At 38.5% G+C, this 23550-nt stretch overlaps 1 protein-coding gene across 4 annotated transcripts in view; it reads left to right on the top strand.

Annotated features, from left to right (window-relative positions):
- Nucleotides 1-23550, top strand: part of HMMR (hyaluronan mediated motility receptor) — a 48187-nt gene that overhangs the window by 18075 nt on the left and 6562 nt on the right. For 3 of the 4 annotated variants that reach the window (XM_082456426.1, XM_082456425.1, XM_082456424.1), the window contains exons 12-18: nucleotides 785-901; nucleotides 5613-5759; nucleotides 6007-6159; nucleotides 6247-6346; nucleotides 7451-7627; nucleotides 10090-10252; nucleotides 10817-14982. In XM_082456426.1, the coding sequence (XP_082312552.1) occupies nucleotides 785-901; nucleotides 5613-5759; nucleotides 6007-6159; nucleotides 6247-6346; nucleotides 7451-7627; nucleotides 10090-10252; nucleotides 10817-10836 (877 nt within the window). In that variant the 3' untranslated portion in view covers nucleotides 10837-14982. Of the gene's footprint in view, nucleotides 1-784; nucleotides 902-5612; nucleotides 5760-6006; nucleotides 6160-6246; nucleotides 6347-7450; nucleotides 7628-10089; nucleotides 10253-10816; nucleotides 14983-23550 lie in introns of those variants that run through there. The other variant, XM_082456427.1, reaches the window with a different exon arrangement.

The raw sequence follows: 23550 nt of genomic DNA, 5'->3' as shown, positions 1-23550 counted from the left end.
TCTTGACTCAGTGTCCAACTTAGTCTGTAAGTGAATAATGCTTCTTACTTACAGTTTTTATTAGTTCTTTAAAAGATCTCTTATAAGCTCATATGCCTATCAAAAAAGTTGTATCACTGTTGTGGTAATATGTAATATTAATATTTTTAAAAATCTATAGATTTGTAGTATATATTTATAAAGATGTCTTAAAAGCCATTCTGTCTATGCAAAATATTCCACTAAATAAGTTGTTGAATCTTTGGATAATTAACAATTTATTATGTGGGTAATTGGTATAATCAAAATAAATCTACATAGTTCCGTAACTCTTTTTTCAAAAGAACTCTTAAAATGAAGTTAATTTAACTGTACCTAGTGTTCCTTAAATGTCTAAGTGCAGAGAATTAAATTTCATTCAACCCTAGTGCTTTTTAACTGGTAGTCCTTCACATTCTTTAGTTTTGGCTGCTATCAAGATTCTGTTTCAGAGTCTTTTTAATCTACTTTCTTCCAAAAAAGTGTTTAAACTACCTACCTAAGTATGTATGATATGAAATGATAAATAAGTAAATTAGGATGAAAACAGAAGTAAAATAAAAGCAGGAAAGATAAAATGAAGCTGTATGTAAATGAACAGGCTATTAGATGTAGGTCATAAATTTAGGTCTAAGCTGCCAGTATCTGATATAAACATGAAGATATGGGATATATGATTCACAGTGTCAAAGGTACATCCTAGTCTCTTTCTGAGACTAATGATTTGCAGTTAGCATTTTGTCTTTTAACTGTTCCTTTTTCTTAGGAAAGAAGCTGAACTGGAGAAAAGTAACGCTGCTCACGCTCAGGCCACACTGCTTTTGCAGGAAAGGTATAACAGTACAGTGCAGAGCCTGGGAGATGTTACCGCTCAATTTGAAAGGTATTTGTATGGGGAGACTGCACTCTCGAACACACATGAGCAAGGAGGGGTGTTTACGTAGGAACATCTGTCAACAAAACAATCACAAGAATAAAACAATTGGTATTACTTTAAATTCCATAGTGTCCAATCATAAATGGGCATTTAATGTTACCTCGTATCTTAGAATATATAGTAATTTCCCTTTCCCACTACCCACTTCAAATTTCATGCATTCTCAGACCTTTGGCACTTCTGTCTGACTCTCCTGATGTCATCATTTTCCTCATGAAGAATCCTAAAGCTTTTATTTCCCCTTCATCAAACCTGTAAACGCATCTACATCTATGCTCATCCCATCTTCCTCCCAGTTATTACAGATGAAGTATCTAATTACTTTAACCTTCAGTGACCTCATGCTATCATTTATCCCTTGTCTCATAATTTTCAGCCTTTCTTCTAGAATTTTTCCAGTCAATATTAAAACATGTTAATGTGCCTTCATCTTTAAAATACATTTTTAAAAACTCTCTGTTTACCCCCCACTTCCTTCTGCAGTTATCCAATAACACCTGTCACTCCCAGCACCCTTCTTACCCCAAAATTCTACTCCTCTTCATAGCCTTTTTTTTTTTTTTGGCCATGCAGTTTGTGAGATCTTAGTTCCCCCGACCAGGGATCGAACCCGTGCCCCCTGCAGTGGAAGCGTGGAGTCCCAACCAACCACTGGACCACCAGCGAATTCCCCCCATCTTCTTCTTTTTTTTTTTTAATTTATTGAAATATAGTTGATTTACAGTGTTGTGCTAATTTCTGCTGTATTGCAAAGTGATTTAGTTATACATATATATACATTCCTTTTCATATTCTTTTCCATTATGGCTTGCTTGTCACAGGATATTGAATATAGTTCCCTGTGCTATACAGTAGGACCTTGTTGTTGCTCCATCCTATATATAATAGTTTGCATCTCATAGCCCATCTTCTTGATAGGAGATTATATACTGTATCCACTTCTTCACTTCCTATTTTTCTCACTTGTTATTTTCCCTTTTTTTAAAGTTTATTTTGGAGGGGACTACAAATTGCAAAGGATAATACAACAAATACCAATACATCACACAGTCTCACACCAAGAGTATATTAACGTTAACATTTTTACTTATTTACTTTATATAATTTGGGGGGAAGGGCTCTTCTTTATCTATTTTAGTATGTTCAATAAATAGAAAAGATATACAATGTATACATAAATTATAAAGCATAAAGGTAAAATTAACGTGCATGAGCTCATAGAAGACAACCTACAGGCTAAAAGATTTTCAGCCGCTCAGTATATATATGAGTTCTTCCACTATCGCATCTTCATGCCTTCATGCTTTCCCCCGACAGATAACACCATCTCAGAGTCTACATTGATTATTTCCTTGCTTTTTTTCCTGTGTATAATTTTATAGCATGTATATCCATATGAATAATATATTATCTAATTTTGTTTTTTCCTGAACTTCACCAAAAATGTCATGTAGTGTATGCCATATCCTGGGACTTGCCTTTTCACTCTGCGTTATGTATGTTTCTAGGATTGAATCACAATGTTGCCTGAGGCTATAGTTCATTCATGGTCACTGTTATAGAATATTTGATTTTATCAATCTACCACTATTTATCCATTCTCAGTTTGGGCTTTTGGGTTGTTTCCCATTTCTTTCATTTTATTAATAGTACTCTATGAATATTCTTGTGGTCTCCTAGTATACACGTGTAAGAATTTATCTAAAGTAATATTTAAGTGAATGTTCAACTTTAAAATTTAATGCCCAATCACTTTACAGAGTGGGTGTGAAAATCTACACTCCCACTAGTGATGTGTGAGTTCTCAATGATCTATCTCCCCTCCAAAACTTGTCAGACTTCATAAGTTTTGCCAGTGTAATAAGTGTAAAAGAGCTTTTTCTTATGGATAATTTATCTTTCCATTTCTGTAATAGGCTTGTATGTGACTTTTTTTCATTTCTCTCTCATTTCATTTCTTTTCTTCATTGATTTGTAGTTTTTATCAGCAATATGGGTTGCAAATATCTTCTCGCAAAGTGTGGCTTGTCTTTTTACTTTCTTTTTGGTTTCTTCTTTTTTTTTTTTTTAAAGCTTGTGTCTCACTACGTCTTTTTTTATTAATTTTTATTTTGGGGGGGGTAACATTTATATACAATATTGTGTATGTTGTAGGTGTACAGTATCTTTTTCTGTTATACATATACATATATCTATTCGTCTTCAGATTCTCTTCCCACGTAGGTTATTACAGAGTGTTGATAGACCTCCTTGGTATACATAGGTCCTTGCTGATTATCTATTGTTTTTCTATATTTTTTTGGCTGCATCAGGTCTTAGGTGCAGCACACAGGATCTTCATTGGGGCATGTGGGATCTTTCATTGCGGCATGCGGTCTCTTTGTCGCAGCGCTCGGGCTTCTCTCTAGTTTGGTGTGCAGGTTTTCTCTCTCTAGTTGCGGCGCCCGGGCTTCAGGGTGGGTGGGCTCTATAGTTGTGGAGTGCGGGCTCCAGAGTACGTGGGCTCTGTAGTTTGTGGCACACAGGCTCTCTTGTTGAGGCATGCGAGCTCAGTAGTTGTGGCACTCGGGCTTAGTTGCCCCGCAGCATATGGGATCTTAGTTCCCTGACCAGGGATTGAACCCGAGGCCGCTGCATTGGAAGGCGGGTTCTTTACCACTGGACCATCAGGGAAGTGCCTATGGTTTCTTCTGATGAATAGAAATTCTTGATTTTAATGTGCTTAAGTTTACAAATTTTTATGTGAACACTTTCACATCCAAAACTTCTTTCTATCCCAAGAACACAAAGATATTCACCTATTTTTTTTTCTAAAAGTTCCAAAGTTTCACTTTTCATTTTTCCACCTAGAACTGATTTCTGTATGTGTAGTGATAAAGGGATAAAATTTACTTTTGTTTTCCCGTATGGATAATCAATTGCCTAGAACCCATTCATTGACTAGTACCTTCTTTCCCCAGTGACCTGTTCCTACATCTGATATATTATGACATACATATATATATACACACACACACATAATGTATGTGAGTATATATATTTTAATTATAATTTACGCATGTCAACATGAATATAAATTATATAAATTAAATATATATAAATATATATATAATTTTTAGTACTGTTCTCAACCCTGAAAAGCAATTTCCCTTCTTGCTGTTTTAAAAAATACTGCCTTAAGAAGTTTTCAACCATTCTATGATGTCACTCACCATCAGTATGCTAATAGCATTAAAATTTATTTCTTCAAACCAGACCTGTCCTTTCTGCTTCCTACCCATATATCCAGCTGCCTACTTGACTTCTGCAAGTAGATATCTCACTATCGTCTAACATTAACCTGACCAAAACAGCTCTTGATTTCCTTTCTACCTCTTTCTCCCTCTAGTTTGTCCTTCTTGTTGATCTCAGTCAGTGATATCTCCATCTTCCGAGCTTCTCGTTCCATAAATCTTAGAGTCATCTTGATCATTTCCTCTCCCCTTCTCCCAACATCCAATCTATTTCTTGAATTTTTCAATTCTGCCTCCAAAAGAGAGCTCATATCTTTCCATTGCCAACTCCTTGGTTCAAGATTCCTTTACCACTCACCTGGGCTGAAAAATACTTGCCTTCTAGTTAATCCTCCAGTTTAGCATTCCTGCCCCTTCCCCAGTCAGTTCTCCATGTATCTCTAGAATAATCTACACACTTACTTAGAGACCTGTGAAGTCTCTCCTTTATCCCTCAGGTGAACCCACTCACTGTGCCCCACCAGTGATGACTGGCCTCATGCCTCTTGCTTCTGCCCCTGCCTCTCTTGTTCATTAGACTCCAGTCCCAGCTCTTTATGGACTGTGTTCTGCCTGTCTCTGAGCACATACGCATCTTTTCCCTCTGAAATACTTGTCCCCAACTGGCTAGCTAAATCCTTCCTATCCATCATGTCTCAGCTTAACTGTAAATTCCTCAGAAAGGCCTTTTCCATTTCTATCAGCTAATCAGCTAAGGTGTTCTGTAGTTTTCCTTCAAAACACTTACTACAAATGTAATTATATATATTTATTTTTCTTTTTTTTTTTTTTTTTTTTTTTTGCAAAGACCTGTGGAGGCATTTTTTTCCCTCTCTTACCCACAGGATGATAAAGTCTGTGACAATAGGTGGAAGGATGTGTGGGCTTTTTGTTCTGGGATAATTTTGATGTTTGGTAGTTGATTTCTTTTCATCTCTAGGCCTAGTTTCCACACATAGTAGGCACTTGACTCTTTAAATGAACAGTGTATGTCATATAAGTACTGACTTCAAAACATTGAATTCTTACCTATGCAAATGCAAAAATAGATAAGATTCTATTTGTTTTACCTAAAAGCAGCAGTCCCCAACCTTTTTGGCACCAGGGACTGGTTTCACGGAAGACAGTTTTTCCTTGGGGTGGGGGGAATGGTTCAGGCTGTAATGCGAGCGATGGGGAGCGGCAGATGAAGCTTCCCTCGCTCGCCCACTGCTCACCTCCTGCTGTGCGGCCCGGTTCCTAACAGGCTGCAGACCGCTAGTGGTCCATGGGCCAGGGGTTGGGGACCCCTGCCTAGAAGTGCATAAAATATAAGCTAATCAGTTATAGATTTGTCATGCATACAGCAGTTAGAAAAACCCTTTAACCTTTTTCTTTTTTATAAGCTATAAAGCATCAGCAGCAAGTGAGATAGAAGATCTTAAGGTGGAGAACATGTCACTTCACGAAAAAGTGGCCAAGGCTGAGAAAAGTGCAGAGGATGTTCAGCATGAGATATTGGCAACTGAGAATGCAAATCAAGAATACGCAAGGTATTGGGGGATAAATAAAACCTGCCGACACCTGTGACCTGAGAACCCTTAAGACAATTTAATGTTGTTGAAAGTCAGCTACTAAGTGATGCAGGAAACTGTAGTCCCATGGCTTGCTTTGGGTGATCTTCAATTGCAAATTAAGAATGTACACAGTTAAAAAAGTACAATTCTTGATAGTTGCTTGAGTTAAAAAAACTAAAATGGCTGTAAATTGTTTAGTGGACTCTTCTCTCTCAAACCCAAGGATGCTTCTAGATCTGCAGACCAAATCAGCACTTAAAGAAGCAGAAGTTAAAGAAATCACAGTTTCTTCTCTTAAAAAAATAACTGATTTGCAGCACCAACTCAAGCAACAAGGCGAAGACTTTAAGAAACAACTGGAAAAGGGAGAAGCAAGGTAATTTAGGTTTAGAACCGAAATGCCATGTGTCTCAGTTATTTTTTTCTAGTATACTATGGTTTAAAATTTAATTTTCCCTTACAGAAAAGCTGGAAAAGAAAACTCAATGGCAGAATTAACTGAGGAAATGAATAAGTGGCGTCTTCTCTATGAAGAATTATATAATAAAACAAAACCTTTTCAGGTCTGTCAATTAGGACTTAACTTACTTGTATTTAAGAATTTATGTTGTTCCCTGTCACAGTCATGACAGTGACATGGTTCTTCTGAAAGATCATTTTGCTGTGCATTTACAGTACCAATTTAACTTCCTATTTTAAAAAGCCTATAAATTTTATTGCATTATTATGCATACTTTTTTTTTTTTTTGGCTGCCTTGGCTCTTCGTAGCTGCATGTGGGCTTTCTCTAGTTGTGGTGAGCGGGGGCTACTCTTCATTGCAGTATGCATGCTTCTCATCGTGGTGGCTTCTCTTGTTGCGGACCACGGGCTCTAGGTGAGTGGGCGTCAGTAGTTGCAGCATGCGAGCTCAGTAGGAAGTCCCCATGCATACATTTTTTAATGTAACCTTTATAGGCTTAAAAATTACCTTTTAGGGACTTCCCTGGTGGCGCAGTGGTTAAGAATCCGCCTGTCAACGCAGGGGACATGGGTTCGAGCCCTGGTCCGGGAAGATCCCACATGCCGCGGAGCAACAGAGCCCATGCTCCACAACAAGAGAAACCACCGCAACGAAGAGTAGCCCCCGCTCGCCGCAACTAGAGAAAGCCCGCGTGTAGCAACAAAGACCCAAAGCAGCCAAAACTAAAAATAAAAATTAAAAATTACCTTTTAATAAACTTCTTAAAGTTAATAGCTTAGAAGGCTCTCCTGATGTGAACTTTTGATAATTAAGCTATGTAAATTTGTGACACTTACTTTGTTATGATTTTTCTCAGTGTTTCTCTAATACACTGATCGTAAAAGGATAAATGCTAATCTTGGTAGTTAAATAGAGTCAGAAGGCAGTATTAGTTATAATGGGGTGATGTGGCTGATACAGATTAGGCTGGCTAGCAGGGCTTCTTTCCTCATTTCTTTCCCTCTGTTTTAATAATGATCTTTGCAATGAAAAACAACTTTTTTTAAAAAGAGTCAATTTATGGAGAACCCTAAGAGTAAGTCAGCATAATTTTTTTGTCTTTTGCCTTTTTATTTTCTTTCACTTTAGTTGTACTTATAGCTTATATGAGTCAAGTAAGATTTAACAGTTTTAAATCTTAACTTTATAAAAAAATATATTTTTCAGCTACAACTGGATGCATTTGAAGCAGAGAAACAGGCTTTGTTGAATGAACATGGTGCAGCTCAGGAACAGCTAAATAAACTAAGAGATTCGTATGCTAAATTATTGGGTCATCAGAATCTAAAGCAAAAAATCAAGCATGTTGTGAAATTGAAAGATGAAAATAGCCAACTCAAATCGGTTTGTAAAATCACATTTAGTTCTATTGATATTGATATTGGGGTGGGGTGGTTTTTATTTTATTAGGGTAGTGCTGACCTCATAAAATGAGTTGGGAAGTGTTTCATCCTTTCTAGTTTTTTGGAATAGTTTGTGAATAACTGGTATTAATTCTTTATTGAATGTGTAGTAGAATTCAGTGGTAAAGTCTTAGGGACCTGGGCTTTTCTTTGTGGGTGGTTTTTGATTGCTAGTTTAATCTATTTGCTTATTATAGGTCTATCAGATTGACTGTTTCTTTCTGAGACAGTTTCAGGAGTTTGTGGATTTCTTGGAATTTGTTCATTTCATTTTAGTTATTTGATTTGTTGGTATTCAGTTGTTCATAATATTCCCTTACCATCCTTTTTATTTTAGTAATATCAGTAGTAATGTCCCCTCTTTCATTTCTGATTCTAGTAATTTGAGTATACTCCCTTTTTTTAGTTCCTTTACTTCTGCGAACATGTTTATAATGGCTTTAAAATCTTTTTTGGATAAATTCAATATCTGATTACTCTCTTGGACAGTTTTTGTTGCCTGCTTTTTCCCAGTATATAGGTCATGCTTTCCTGTTTGCATACTTTGTAATTTTTTGTTGGAAAATGGATGTTTTAGATAATATGTGGTAGCACCTCTGGGTACTGCTATCCCTTTCCAGGTATGTCGTTATTTCTTGTTTAGTGAAGTCTATTCCTCCTCCCCACCCCCAGTAGTTTGTGCCTCTGATGTTGCTACTGAGGAAGGCTCAGTTTGGGGTGTGCCCACAGTCACCCTGAGATGACTTTGGTTTTGGTAAGGCTGTCTTCCTGTCTCCCCAAACACTCCTAGCTGCTGGCTTATCCCTCTGTTATTTTCAACAATGCTCTGGGGCATAATAAGTTGCTCTACAGACTAATCCAATCCAATTCTGGCTCCTTTGTTGAAATTGTGTCTTAGGTCAGTACTCCAGGAGGGCTCCTCCCACTCCTCTCATTAAGCAGTTTTCCTCTACAAAGCAGACAGCCTACAGTTTAGCCTACATTTTGAATCACTTTCCAATTCCCCTGCCCCACAAACTCTACTATTCTTTTTTATTTTTTGGCTGCATTGGGTCTTCATTGCTGCGCACAGGCTTTCTCTAGTTGCAGCGAGCAGGGGCTACTCTTCGTTGCAATTCATGGGCTTCTTATTGCGGTGGCTTCTCTTGTTGCAGAGCACAGGCTCTAGACGCATGGGCTTCAGTAGTTGTGGCACACGGGCTCAGTAGCTGTGGCTCGCGGGCTCTAGAGCGCAGGCTCAGTAGTTGTGGTGCACGGGCTTAGTTGCTCCGCGGCACGTGGGATCTTCCTGGACCAGGGCTCGAACCTGTGTCCCTGCATTGGCATGTGGATTCTTAACCACTGCGCCACCAGGGAAGCCCCTCTACTGTTCTTGAGAGCACCCTTCAGCTTGAACTTCTCTAAGCTCTGTTGCAAGTCAAGTCAGTTCCTTTGGGAATAAATTAGGAGCTCTGAGTTTTATAGCCTGCTTCTCCTTCCAGGCAAACTTTCTGAGCCCAGGCTTCAGAGCTGGATTTGCGGACGATGGCAAGCTTTTCTCTGAATGGCACCTCTGTCCCAGTAGCTAGATGCTCAGTAGACTTGGGGGAGAGAGAGATGGGGAGGACCCTGAGGTTCTCTCACCTTGCCTCTCTTGGTTTGAAACCATTGTCTCATGAGCCAGGGAAAGGGTGGTCAGGGTCTCAGTATTTTCAACACTCTGCACCCGAGATAAGGCCTCCGTTCCTTGGAAGAAAAGACCCCCCACCTCTCAACAACATTTGCTGTGGTTCAGAGCAACAGGTAGCTGGGGGGCAAGAAGAGAGATGCTGATGTCCTGCTCCCCCTGGCAGGAAAAGCCTCTGACTGGGAGCTGGGGAAAGAGGGAGCCCTGGGCACTTGGCTGCAAGGGTCTGATGTCAAGTCTTTGCTTCGCTAAGCAGGGATTGGAGAGAAAGGGAACAGGACTGGTTCAAACACAATAGGCTGCTGCCTTTCTTAACCACCTTTTTGTGGATGTGCTTGAATAAATATTTCTTCACTTGCTGTTTTACCTTAGGACATTTTCAGAGGCTTTAAGTGGTTGCCTTTTTATAATTTTTTATGTCACTGGGGAACAGGTCAGCAGAGCTTCTCATGCTGTTATGCTTGTAGTGGATCTCAGCATTTAATTTGGTGTTGAACTTTTATCAGAAACATAGCTTTGTACCTGTAGAGGGACAAGAAGATTTAAATGACTTGTCTTCTTTGTCACAGCTGTTCAAAGTCATTTTGTAATTTATAGTCTGAAAGCCTATATCTAGTAGGCTTTTGCCATTAAGGTTCGAAAAATGAACAACTTTGAGATTGTCAGTAGCATTGGTAATGCATTTCACCAACATGATCTTCAATAATTATTTATTGACTGTATTTTTTCTTATATAGGAGGTGTCAAAACTCCGTGCTCAACTTGCTAAAAGAAAACAACGTGAAACAAGACTTCAGGAGGAACTGAATAAAGTTCTGGGTATCAAACACTTTGATCCTTCAAAGGCTTTTCTTCATGAAAGTAAAGAAAATTTTGTTCTCAAAACCCCATTAAAAGAAGGTAAGAAATGAATAAATGTCCATAAGTCTCATCTTCCTTTGGATTTCCTTTCACAGCATTGAGCAAGTTATCCATCTTTGTGAAAATTTGTTAACAGTTTCTGATATAAAAGAAATTCTTACTGAGATTTTTTGTATAAAATGCCTTTTCTTTCCTGCTTCCATACTCTCTATTTTCCATTTGTTCAGATCCCATCTGTCCTTCAAGCCCAGCTCAAGTTATATCTTCCTTGAAACCTTGTCTGACTTTTTTTGCTCCTACCCACCCCCTACCAGAGTTAATCCCTCTATCATACCCTTGGCATTTTTAACCTAAATGTCCAATTTTTAATTTTGAAGAAGTAGATTTTCCCGCTTTCTTGACTACAAATCTCTGTATCTTTGACAATAAACTGAAATTGGCTGAAATAGTGAATGAAGAAATATAAATAAAATTGTGCTAAAGAACGCATGCATTGCTTCATCTGCCTTAGAGAAGATAGAAGGTGCCTGTTTTTAGTTCATAATGACTGATGAACTCATTTTAATTTAGAAAACTAACACTGCTGTTTAATACTCCTTTCAGGCAATACAAACTGCTCCTGAGCGCTTAATGGAGTTTCAAGAATCATGCAAGTAAACATCTGAAAAACCTGTTGAAGATTATTTCGTTCTTATTATTTTTATTGTTATTGTTGCTACTTTTGTTGTTGTTATTGTTTGTAATGAATATTTTTAAATCTCTTATTTAATATTAACTTCCTGTCCTTACATATGTGAAAGGAAGTTCAGAATTTTTACATTTACTAAATGTCTCTGACATTTTAGTTTCTATTGTCAGCACTTCCTCCTTGATGCTCACCCTTATTACCTCGTTATAAACCTGACAGGCTTTCCAGCTTTGCAGCTCATCCCATCAAGTCAATATTCTTTTAAAAATGTTGACTCTCATACTATTATTTCCGTATTCTGAAACATTAGGTGGTTTCACGACTCTAATCCCCAGGTTTTTTAGTTTGATATTGGAGGCCTTTTCTAATCTGAATCTTAAGGGCTAAAATACCTTGGCTTGGTCTTGCCTCTATTTTGATTCTCCTAATAATGTTCATTCTGTCCTACCCATCATCCATTTTTCCAGTTCAAGTAAGAAATAAAGGTATGCTTAATTCTGTAGCAACCTCTTTATCTCTTACCAAAGTCACTGAGTTGGTTAATAATTTATGGATTCCTAGACCCCATCCCAGTCCTCCTAAATTAAAATCTGGGATTTGGTCTAAAAATCTGCATTTTTAACAAACTGCAGTTATTTCTTAGAAACTCTGCTCATAACCTCTTTAGAGAATTTGTCTTATGCTGCTTGGCATCTGCCTGATTCCTGGGTGTTTGATTTATATTTATGTAATATGAACTAAAATCACACACTAACTCATTGACCCAATTATACAACTTGTATTATATGAAGTTACATTAATCCTTCTATTTCAGGTGTGTTTATTGTCTCTTCCCTCCCCTCCCCAACTTGTCTCCAGAATCACTAATGGTAATATAGTACTTAGAAAGTGGTCATTCTCCATCTAAAATATCTCATTAACACAGTTGGTATGATATTATAGGTCATCTTTTTTGTAACATTTTCCCATTGATGGACCAACAGAGACTATTACAATAAGAATAACTTTTCATAATAAATTATTTTATTAGATATTAATACATAATTAAGTTCAGAGGAAATATAGAAATTAGAAAAATTGTCTAATAAAATGAAATATTTCAAGACTTCTGCTTTTAGCCAAGATGGAGTAACAGCGATCAGATTTATTGCTCCTCCTCCTACCCTCCACACACACAAAAACACACGCACACCCCTAAAACTATCCAAAATGACAAAATATACAAAAGAATGATTTTCCAAATGCTAGACATGAGATAAAAAACACAACAATCCCTTGGAGTTTAGGAAAATCAAGGTGAACCCTACAATTGCTCGCTGTTTACAGCCTTGAGAGAGTTTCCAAACTATGATGCAGGGAAGGGGAACCCAGGCAGAGCCCACCGAACTAACTGAGTTGAAAATACAGAACTGAGACCTGGGGAGATGAAAGAGGCTAGAGACTGCAGGACAGAGTACCAGAAAGGAGAAAATTGCAGGGAGAGAGAATTCTGGAGATACACAAAAGGTCCCTCAAGTAATCACCTGAATACTGACTAGTCGTATATATAAGGAAACTACCTGAAGCCTAGGGAAGAACCACCCTCCAAAATTAAAAGTAACAGTGCTCAAAGTTCACACAGGCTAGAAAATACTGCCTGTTCCCACAAGCCAAACTGGAAAACCTCATGATTAATAGGGCATTGAATAGGGGATACAGAAGTGTTCAGTACTGGGGAATAATTAGTACTAAAATGAGCACTGCTCTAGTCCCACCTAACAAATCTTAAAAGGAAGACCCAAAAGGATCAAACTCTTTCTAAGAAACTTAATTATTACATCCCAGAACAAAGCTCAAGAAAATGTATAGGCTTATAAAAATATCAAGCACTCAGAAAAGTAAATTTTAAAGTAACATCCAATCAAAGCAAGATTCCAAAAATGAACAGAACACCAAGGTGCTCTGGGACAGCTTCAAGCAGCCTAATATATATGTAATCGGAGTTCCCAGAAGATAGAAGGAGGGGACAGAAAAATCATTTGAAGAAATACTGGTGGAAACATTTCCAAATATGATGAAAACTAGAACTCTAGGAACAGTAAATATGAAACATCACAAATTGCTGAAAGGTAATGATAAAGAAAAACTGTCAGCCTAAAACTATCTCAACAAAAATAGTTCTCAGAAGCAAAGATGAAAACTTACTTTCAGACATAAAAAACTTTTTTCTTATTAGTGTCTTTAAAATATAATTGACTGTTTAAACAAAAAGAATAGCAATGTGGTCTGTAGTTTATACATACTTAAAATTAGAGTATGACAGCAATAGCTCAAAGCCCAGGAGGGGAGAAATGCAAGTATATGATTGTAAGTTCCTTATACTATATGTAAAGTGGTATAAGGTTACTTGAAGACAGACTGGTAAGTTAACAATGTGTACCGTAAACCCTAACACAATCACTAAAATAAAACACTTGTAGCCAATAAACCAACAAAGAAGATAAAACGGAATCATAAAAAAATATTCAATTAATTCAAAAAAAGGCAGAAAAAGAGGAAGATGAAAACAGAGGGGTCAAAACGAAATCAAATAGCAGTATGATGAATTTAAACTTAACCATGTCAATAGTCACGTTAAATGTAAATGGTCTGTATACCTCAATTAAACTGCAGAAATGATCAAATTAGATTAAAAAGCAAGACTTGGCTATATGCTGCCAACAAAAATACACTTCAAATATAATGACAAAAACAGGTGAAAAGTACAAGGGTGTTAAAAGATACACCATGCTGAAGGGATAGGAAGACCTGGTCCCTCCTTCCTCCCACAAACACACTGATTCAACAGCAATACAGAGACAAATTCCCTTTGGAGATGGGGAAAGAATAGTCTCTCCAACAAATAGTGTTGGGAAAATTGGATATCCAAATGCGAAAGAAGGAAATTGGAACCTTATCTTACACTACACAAAAGTCAACTCAAAAAGGATTAAAGGCTTAAAGACCTTAAACTAAAACTACTGTAACGAAACATGGAAAAAACTTAATGACATTGGTCTTGGCAACAGTTTCTTGGTTATGATACCAAAAGGTCAGTCAAGCAAACAAAAATGGGCAAGTGGGACTAGATGCAACTAAAAACTTTCTGCATAACAGAAGAAGCAAAGTAAGTGTTGGCAAGGATGTAGAAAAATTAGAACTCTTATACACTGTTGGTGGAAATTTAACATGGTGTGACGCTATGGAAAATAGGATGGAGCTACCTCAAAAAATTAAAAATAGAACTACCATATGATCCAGCAGTCCCACTTATGGGTATTTATCCTAAATAATTGAAATCGGGATCTCAAAGAGATATTTACACTTCCACGTTCATTGCATTGTTATTCACAATAGCCAAGATGTGGGAATGGATGAGGAAAATGTGATACATACCTGCAATGGAATATTATTCATCCTTTAAAGAGAAGGAAATCCTGCCATATGCAAGAAATGGATGAATCTTGAGGGCATTATGCCAAGTAAGCTAAATTAATCACCAAAGGACAAAAAACTGCATGATTCCACTTATATGAGGTATGTAAAATAGAATCATAGAAGCAGAGAGTACAATGGTGGTTGCCAGGGCCTGGGTGGCGGGGGAAATGGGGAGTTGCTAATCAAGAGGCATAAAATCTCAGTTATACAAGGTAAGTTCTATAGATCTGCTCTACAACATCATGCCTATAATTATTAATTAATTTATTTTTGGCTGTGTTGGGTCTTCGTTTCTGTGCGAGGGCTTTCTCTAGTGGCAAGCGGGGGCCACTCTTCATCACGGTGCGCGGGCCTTTCACTATCGCGGCGTCTCTTGTTGCAGAGCACAGGCTCCAGACGCGCAGGCTCAGTAGTTGTGGCTCACGGGCCTAGTTGCTCCGCGGCATGTGGAATCTTCCCAGACCAGGGCTCAAACCCGTGTCCCCTGCATTGGCAGGCAGATTCTCAACCACTGCGCCACCCGGGAAGCCCCATGCCTATAATTAAAATACTGTATTTTACACTTAAAATTTTCTTAGAGGGTAGATCTGTTAAATGTTCTTACCACAAAAAAAACAAAAAACAAAAGGATGTGCCATGATAATGTTAACCAATTGAAAACGAAAACTAGAGTAGCTGTATTAATATCAGACAAAATAGATTTCAGAGCAAAGAATATTACCGGGAATATAAAGAAGTTCATTTCATATTGATAAATGAGTCAGTTCATCAGGAGGCCAAAATCTAAACATTTATGTACCCAGTGATAGTCTCAAAATACATGAATCAAAAATTGATAGATTTGGGCTTCCCTGGTGGCACAGTGGTTAAGAATCCACCTGCCAATGCAGGGGACCCGGGTTTGAGCCCTGGTCCACGAAGATCCCACATGCTGTGGAGCAACTAAGCCTGTATGCCACAACTACTGAGCCTGCGCTGTAGAGCCTGCAAGCCACAACTACTGAAGCCCATGCGCCTAGAGCCTGTGCTCCGCAACAAGAGAAGCCACCGCAATGAGATGCCTGCACGCCACAGCGAAGAGTAGCCCCCACTCACCACAACTAAAAAAAGCCCTCATGCAGCAACAAAGACCCAACACAGCCAAAAATAAATAAATAAATTTTTTTAAAAAATTGATAGATTTACAAGGAGAAATAGAAAAATCTGTAATTATAGTCAGAGATATCAATAGCCTCCCTCATTAAATTGTAGAACAAATAAATAGAAAATGAGAAAGAACAAAGAAGATTTATTTTTTTTATTTTTTTTATTTATGGCTGTGTTGGGTCTTCATTTCTGTGCGAGGGCTTTCTCCAGCTATGGCAAGCGGGGGCCACTCTTCATCGTGGTGCACAGGCCTCTCACTATCGCGGCCTCCCTCCTTGCGGAGCACAGGCTCCAGACGCGCAGGCTCAGCAATTGTGGCTCACAGGCCCAGCCGCTCCACGGCATGTGGGATCCTCCCAGACCAGGGCTCGAACCCGTGTCCCCTGCATTGGCAGGCAGACTCTCAACCACTGCGCCACCAGGGAAGCCCCAGAACATAGAAGATTTAAAAAATACTCTGAACCAACTTGATCAAATTGACATTTATAGACATCACCTAACACCAGCAGAATACTTTTTAAGTGAGCACACAAAATTTACCAAGATTGGTTATACATTGGGCCATGAAAACAGTCTCAATAAATTTAAATAGATTCCAGTCAAACCAAGTATGTTCTCTGTCCACAATAGAATTGAATTAGAAATCAATAACAAAAATCTCTGGAAAACCCATAAATGGTTGGAAATCAATTATCACACTTTTAAGTGAGCCACTGGTCAAAGAATAAATCAAAATAAATTAGAAAGTATTTTGAACAGAATGAAAGTGAAGACACAACATATCAAAACATGTGGAATGCTGCTAAAGCAGATTTAGCACAAAATTACTTCACTGATGGCTTATATTTCAAAAACAAAAGGTTTCAAATCAATGACCTCAGCTTTTACCTTAGAAATAAGAAAGAAAAGAGCAATTTAAATCCAAAGTAGGTAGAGGAAAAGGAATAATAAAGGTCAGAGCAGAAATCAGTAAACCAGAAAACGGAAAAACAATAGTGAAAAATCAGTGAAAATAATTCATTGAGAAAAGCCAGTAAAACTGATAAACCTCTAGCTAGACTGGTAGAGAATATAAAAATACATAAACTAGCAATATTAGGAATAAGAAAGGTGACATAATTACTTTTGTGTGTGTTGGATATATTCACTATCTTGATTATGGTGACAACTTTATGGGTATGTATTATGTATATCAAACATACCAAATTGTTCAAATTGGACACTTTAAATACAGTTTATTATGTCAGTTATACTTCAGTAAAGCTCTTAAAAAGTAGTTCATTCTGCAACTAAAGTTTTAATATTGCGATTATTCTTGTTTCTTGGGCTACTGGGTTTTTTTTGTTTGTTTGTTTGTTTTAATTAATCAATTTATTTATTTTTGGCTGTGTTGGGTCTTCGTTTCTGTGCGAGGGCTTTCTCTAGTTGCGGCAAGCGGGGGCCACTCTTTATCGCGGTGCGCGGGCCTCTCGCTATCGTGGCCTCTCTTGTTGCGGAGCACAGGCTCCAGACGCGCAGGCTCAGTAGTTGTGGCTCACGGGCCTAGTTGCTCCGTGGCATGTGGGATCTTCCCAGACCAGAGCTCGAACCCGTGTCCCCTGCATTAGCAGGCAGATTCTCAACCACTGCGCCACCAGGGAAGCCCTGGGCTACTGGTTTTAAATGGCTTTATTTCTGAAGAACTTTTTGGGGTCTTTGGGGATTTTTTTTTTTTAGATTTATTTTTTATTGACCTAAGACCCGTTCATTTGTGTGTGTGTGTGTGTGTGTGTGTGTGTTTAATTCTTTTTTTTTTTTAACATCTTTATTGGAGTATAATTGCTTTACAATGTTGTGTTAGTTTCTGCTGTATAACAAAGTGAATCAGCACAGTGTATACATATATCTCCATATCCCCTTCCTCTTGCGTCTCCTTCCCACCCTCCCTATCCCACCTCTCTAGGTGGTCACAAAGCACTGAGCTGATCTCCCTCTGCTATGCAGCTGCTTCCCACTAGCTATCTATTTACATTTGGTAGTGTATGTATGTCAGTGCTACTCTCTCACTTTGTCCCAGCCCTCAAGTCCATTCTATACGTCTGCATCTTTATTCCTGTCCTGCCCCTAGGTTCATCAGAACCTTTTTTTTTTAGATTCCATATATATGTGTTAGCATAAGGTATTTGTTTTTCTCTTTCTGACTTACTTCACTCTGTATGACAGACTCTATCTAGTAAGACCTGTTCATTTTTACATGCATTATTTTTAGTTAAGATTTGTTCAAAGGAAATTAGTTTTCATTCTTAGAAAATTTTGAGCTTTGTTTTGGGGGGAGGGCTTCAGAATGTGTTTGTTTTTTAATTATTAACAGAAGAAAATCCCTTAAGGGAAAAAAAATATGCCCTTTTTTGTAGATGCTAATGATTTCATCCCTTTTGAGATTATGAGGAAAATGTGACAGTTGTTAGGAGGAATCTTTGGTACCACATGTATGATGGTTTCAGATTGAGAATGTCAAGTCCCAAACTTTATTTTCTTGTCCCCACCTAACCCCTCTCATCCCCAGCATTATACAATCCTTCAAGTATGAAATGGTAAACAACCCCTTTATCTCATTGTATAAAGTACTAAATTCCATTTATTAGCAGTTTTAATAGATATTTGGAACAGCTTCAAAATATATTCCCATATTTTTGCTAACACCACTCCAGAGTGCCTACAATTTGTAAGAAGCACCCAATCTTGAAAAGCCACATATTGGAAAGTGTTCATGGTTAAGCCCTAATAAAGATTTACGAGTACTCGGCTCCTGAAGACTGGGCTTCTGAACATATAGGTCTTAACTAATCAAGTTGATTCCAATTTTCCTTCTACTGCAGATAAAATTTTCCGGAGATGGCCACAATAATATTTCCTAACCAACATGCTCTTCTTTGAAGTGACATTCTCTTCCATTGGGAGACAGTGGTCTGTTTCCTCCCCACCCCATGAATTGGGAAGGCCCATTAACTATAGTGGAAGTGGCACTATGTAACTTCAGTAGCTAAGTCATCTATATTAGTTTCATATTGCTGATGTAACAAATTGACCCCAAAATTAGTGGCTTAAAACATCACAAATTTATTATCTAAAAATTCTGGAGGTGAGAAGTCTAAAATGCATCTTGCGGGGCTGAAATCAAGGTGTTGGCAGGGCTGCATTCTTTCTGGAGGCTCCCGGGACAAATCAGTTTCCTTGTCTTTCCCAGATTCTGGTGGTCACCTCCATTCCTTGGTCCATAGCCCCTTCCTCCGTCTTCAAAGCATATCACTCAAATCTCTGCTTCCACTGTCACATCTTTTCTGATTCTGACCCTCCTGCTTCCTTCTTATAGGGACTCTTGATTACACTGGACCCACATAGAAACAAAACATTGTAAGTCAACTATACTCTAATAAAAATTTTTTTTAATTAAAAAAACTAGAAAAATATTACAAGATAATGTGGGAGAATGTCTTTATAATTTCAAAATGGAGAGGCTTTCTAAAGAAGATTATGAAGCCAGAAAAGAGAGCTGTGATTTCTTAAAAAGTAAAAGAATCTGGATGTAGAAAAATTCCATAACAAAATGACAAACACAAAGTCATGCAACGCAAATTTCCTCTGATTAGAGGCTTTTTTAAATCAATAAGTAAACCAGATCCATACAGATATAACTTAAAAGAAGAAATGCAAATGTTCTTTATTTTTGAGAAGATAATCTTACTCATCATCCAAGTTATGCAAAGTAAGATGAAATGTTAATCTTTCCATATCAGATTAACAATGATCAAAACTTTGATGATACACTAAGGTGAAGGTAGGAGGAAATGGCATATCATACAACTTAATCATAAAAATCATCTTTTTAAAAAATTAATTAATTTATTCATTTATTTTTGGCTGCATTGGGTCTTTGTTGCTTCACGTGGGCTTTCTCTAGTTGTGAGTGGGGGCTACTCTTCGTTGCAGTGTGTGAGCTTCTCATTGCAGTGGCTTCTCTTGTTGTGGAGCATGGGCTCTAGGCTCAAGGGCTTCAGTAGTTGTGGCACACGGGCTCAGTAGTTGTGGCTCACAGGCTCTAGAGCGCAGGCTCAGTAGTTGTGGTGCACAGGCTTAGTTGCTTCATGGCATGTGGGATCTTTGCAGACCAGGGCTCGAACCCATGTCCCCTGCATTGGCAGGTGGATTCTTAACCACTGCACCACCGAGGAAGTCCCCATAAAAATCATCTTGACAGTATCTGTTAAAGTCAAAAATCATGTGCTCTTTGATCCAGAAATTCCTCTTCTAGGACTTAGTCTTTCAGATATCCATACAAATATGGATAGAATTCAGTATAAGAATATTCTCTGCAAAACTGTTTGGTAGCAAAAGACAATGTAGTCCTTGATTAACTAAGTGCCTGCTTAAGTACGTGCTTGATTAGCTAAGTACTTAGTGATCTAGCCAGGAGTCTCTAACCTCGTCCAGGTCAGGTCAGGAGGTGAGTGCTAAGGTAGAACCTCAAGAATTAGTAGGAGTGAGTCAGATGAAGGGGCGTGGGGGTATGAGGACTCAGTGCAAATGTAAATAACATGAAATGGGAAGGTAGGAGAGTTCGGCATATTTGAGAAACTGAACATTCAGTATCACCAGCAGAAAAGTGGTGAGGAGTTAAACTGCAAGGGTAAGTAGATCTGATTGTGTGAATCATAAAGAGCAAAACATGCAATAAGAGTTTGATCTTTAACCTGTGGACAATGGTGAGCCATTAAAGGGTATTAGAGCAGCAACAGGTACGTGTTTCAGAACATCACTCTGACTGCTGAGTAGGAAATTAATTGAATGGGAATAAACCTGAAGTCAGACTATTCATCCAATACTATTTATGAATACCTCGTATATAGTTAGACACTGTCTAGTTGCTTTACAAAAAAAAAACAATACTCCACGTAAGGGTAAAATATGGCCCCTGGCCTGAGGAAGAATTCAAGGCTTTCTGGCTTGGGCAGTTGGAGGAAAGACCATACTATTCCTTGAGATAAAGAACTTGGGTGAAAAAAAGCACATTTGCAGAGACAAGTTGACACTTTCGGTTTGATACATACTGAATTTGAGGAAGTGGAGATGTCAGGTAGAATCTTGCATACATATGTCCTCAGGAGAAGGCTCTGAGCTAGAGACACACATCTAGAAATGATGAGTGTGCAGATGGTAATTGATTTTTAGGATCAGTGAGATCTGCCAGAATGTTAGAGTCATTTAGCAGCTATCAAGATTTTTTAAATAACCACTGTGCTAGAGGCTATAAAAGAACCAAGACAATTCCTGTCTTCAGAGTTTACAGTATAGCGAGAAAGACAATCAGTCATCCTTATAAATGTAACATTACAAACTCATTTAACTACTCTGAAGAAAAAGGAGCGCAGCTTTAATAGTGTTATGGGGATGAAGGTACAGATGATAATAAATGACCAACAAGGGTTTACACCAACTACATGAGTGAGTGGCCAATGAGGTTAGCTTTCCATAAAGTTGCTAATAATAATAGTAGTAGTAGTAGTAGTAGTAGTAGTAGTAGTAGTTAGTAGTAGTAGTAGTAGTAGCAGCAGCAGCAGTAGTAGTAGTAGTAGTAGTAGTAGTAGTAGTAATAGTCCTGGCTTTCTGCAAAAGAAGAGGATATCTAGGGGGAGATTTTAAATCTTTCAGAATTCAGCTCTGGTATAAGTGGACTGCATTCCTGAGGGAGTGCCAGGCTAGAGTGTATTGAAGGTGTGGGTGAGGTCTTTTTGGGAGGAAGGAGCTAAACTGCAGTCTGTTTATTAAGCCTCCAAGCTTTTGCCTCAAGGTTTTTGCCATGCTGCCTGCCAAGGAACATGCAGGACCTGGCCTGTGTGTGTTGGGCTGACAGTTAAAAATCCAAGTGATGAGAAGGTTGGGACATGTCTAGTTCCACTCAGGCCCTATGTCTCCATAATAGCCCTTAACCGTGAATACCCATCCATGCTCCACACTACTGACAAGAGGGGATTGTCTGCAGTTTGGGCTGCTCTGCCACCTTCCCCACTATCCCTGGAACCCTTCTACCACATCCTCTCTTCTTGCTGCTATTCATGACTTCTACATGAACACCACATTATACAGGGTGGGGCCCAGGAGGGTGGAGGCAGTGTGAAAGATAAGGACCCAGAGTCTGAAGACATTGAGACATCTACTCTCATTACAGAGGTTTTAGTTAGGACCCCAAGTCTAGCTCATTCAATAGTCCTTTAACATAGAAGTCATCTGAACCTCAATCACAAATCAAATTTTGTCGACTAGATTTTCTGGAGACTGTTACAACAGAGAGGGTGGCTTCAATACCTTCTATCTCCATCTCAGTCAGAGTAACGTTTATCCATTCTCCCTGAGCCGGAATTGATTGATCCTCTCCCTCCCCCATTCACTTCACAATCTCTGTTAGCTCTAGATTCAAGAGAATAACAACAGCAGAAAAAATATTTGCTCTTTCTGTGTGTACTTTCACTTGAATCATCCTAATTCTCCTCCTGACTCTACGGATGCTTGCCATCTGGGTAGGAAAAATTAAGGAAGTGCAGTAAGAAATGTAAAAACCATGAAGGTTAGTATTTCAAGATCTAATCCCACCATGCTACACTTCAAAGTTCACGTTGAGAGAAATGACCAAAGGAAGAGAAATAAATGTAAAATTTGTGAAAGCCAATAAATGTTTATTGACATGCCTAAGCTAGAGATAATTGAAGCCACCTCTGAAAAAGGTACATCGTATGGCTCTTTCTCCTTTGTTAGTTCTCATTTACTCTAACCCACTGTAGTTTGGTTTCTGTCCCCAGTCCTCTGTGAAGTCTCCTGCTAATTTCTCCAGTTCTATCTTGCCAAATCCAATGGACACTTCTCTAGTTCCTCTTACTCTAATTCACAACTTCCTCTTTCTTGAAAGCTCTCATTTCTAGACCGCTGAGGCCATTTCCTTGGTTTTCCTTTCACCTGTTTGTTTCCTCACTCCTTTGCTGGACCATCCTGCACTAGACTTGTAACTGTTGGGGTGAGTAAGGGATTAACCTTTTCTTCTTTATCCACACTCTCTTCCTACATGAGCTCACTGAATTTCATGAATTCAAACACCATCTTTACCACTTTGCCGCATCCGATGTAATAATTGATTTAGATGAGGAACATCAATGGAGGCAATTAGGTGAAAGTTGTTAGGTTTCAGGATATTTACAGATTCCAAAGTAGGACCCCAAAGATTACGTACTATTACAAAGGGTAAAAAAAAGTACCACTCTAACAAATGGGAAAACATATAATCACTAATATTGAGATGACCTTTTGTCATCTAATGTGATACAACATGGAATACACAGCATCGTCAATCTAATCAAGTCTCAAAAAAAATTCACTTTACAGAAAACACAAAGCTTAGGGGAATATTAAATGACTCCCTGAAGAAAATAATCAGATAATTGGTATCATCATTGGTATCTTCAAAAAGCCAAAGCGACGGAAAAAAAAGTAGGAATGTCTGCACAAAAACCTGCACACATGTGTTTATAGCAGCTTTATTCATAACTGTCCAAACATGGAAGCAACCAAGATATCCTTCTGTAGGTGAATGGATAAATAAACTGTGGTACATCCAGACCTCCAGACAATGGAAGCTCATTCAGCACTAAAAATTACTAGCTGTCAAACCATGAGGAGACATAGAGCAGGAACCTTTTTTTTTTTAATTTATTGATTTATTTATTTTTGGCTGACTTGGGTCTTTGTTGCTGCACACAGGCTTTCTCGAGTTGCAGCGAGCGGGGGCTACTCTTGGTTGCGATGCATGGGCTTCTCATTGCAGTGGCTTCTCTTTGTTGCGGAGCACAGGCTCTAGGTGCGTGGGCTTCAGTAGTTGTGGCATGCGGGCTCAGTAGTTGTGGCGCACGGGCTTAGTTGCTCCGCAGCATGTGGGATCTTCCCAGACCAGGGCTCAAACCCGTGTCCCCTGCATTGGCAGGCGGATTCTTAACCACTGCGCCACCAGAGAAGTCCTAGAGGA

The sequence above is a fragment of the Balaenoptera physalus genome, assembly GCF_965194825.1.
Source record: "Balaenoptera physalus genome assembly, chromosome: 3".
Taxonomy (NCBI): domain Eukaryota; kingdom Metazoa; phylum Chordata; class Mammalia; order Artiodactyla; family Balaenopteridae; genus Balaenoptera; species Balaenoptera physalus.
The sequence above is the reverse complement of the archived record's forward strand: the minus strand, read 5'-3'. Positions and strand labels throughout refer to the sequence as shown.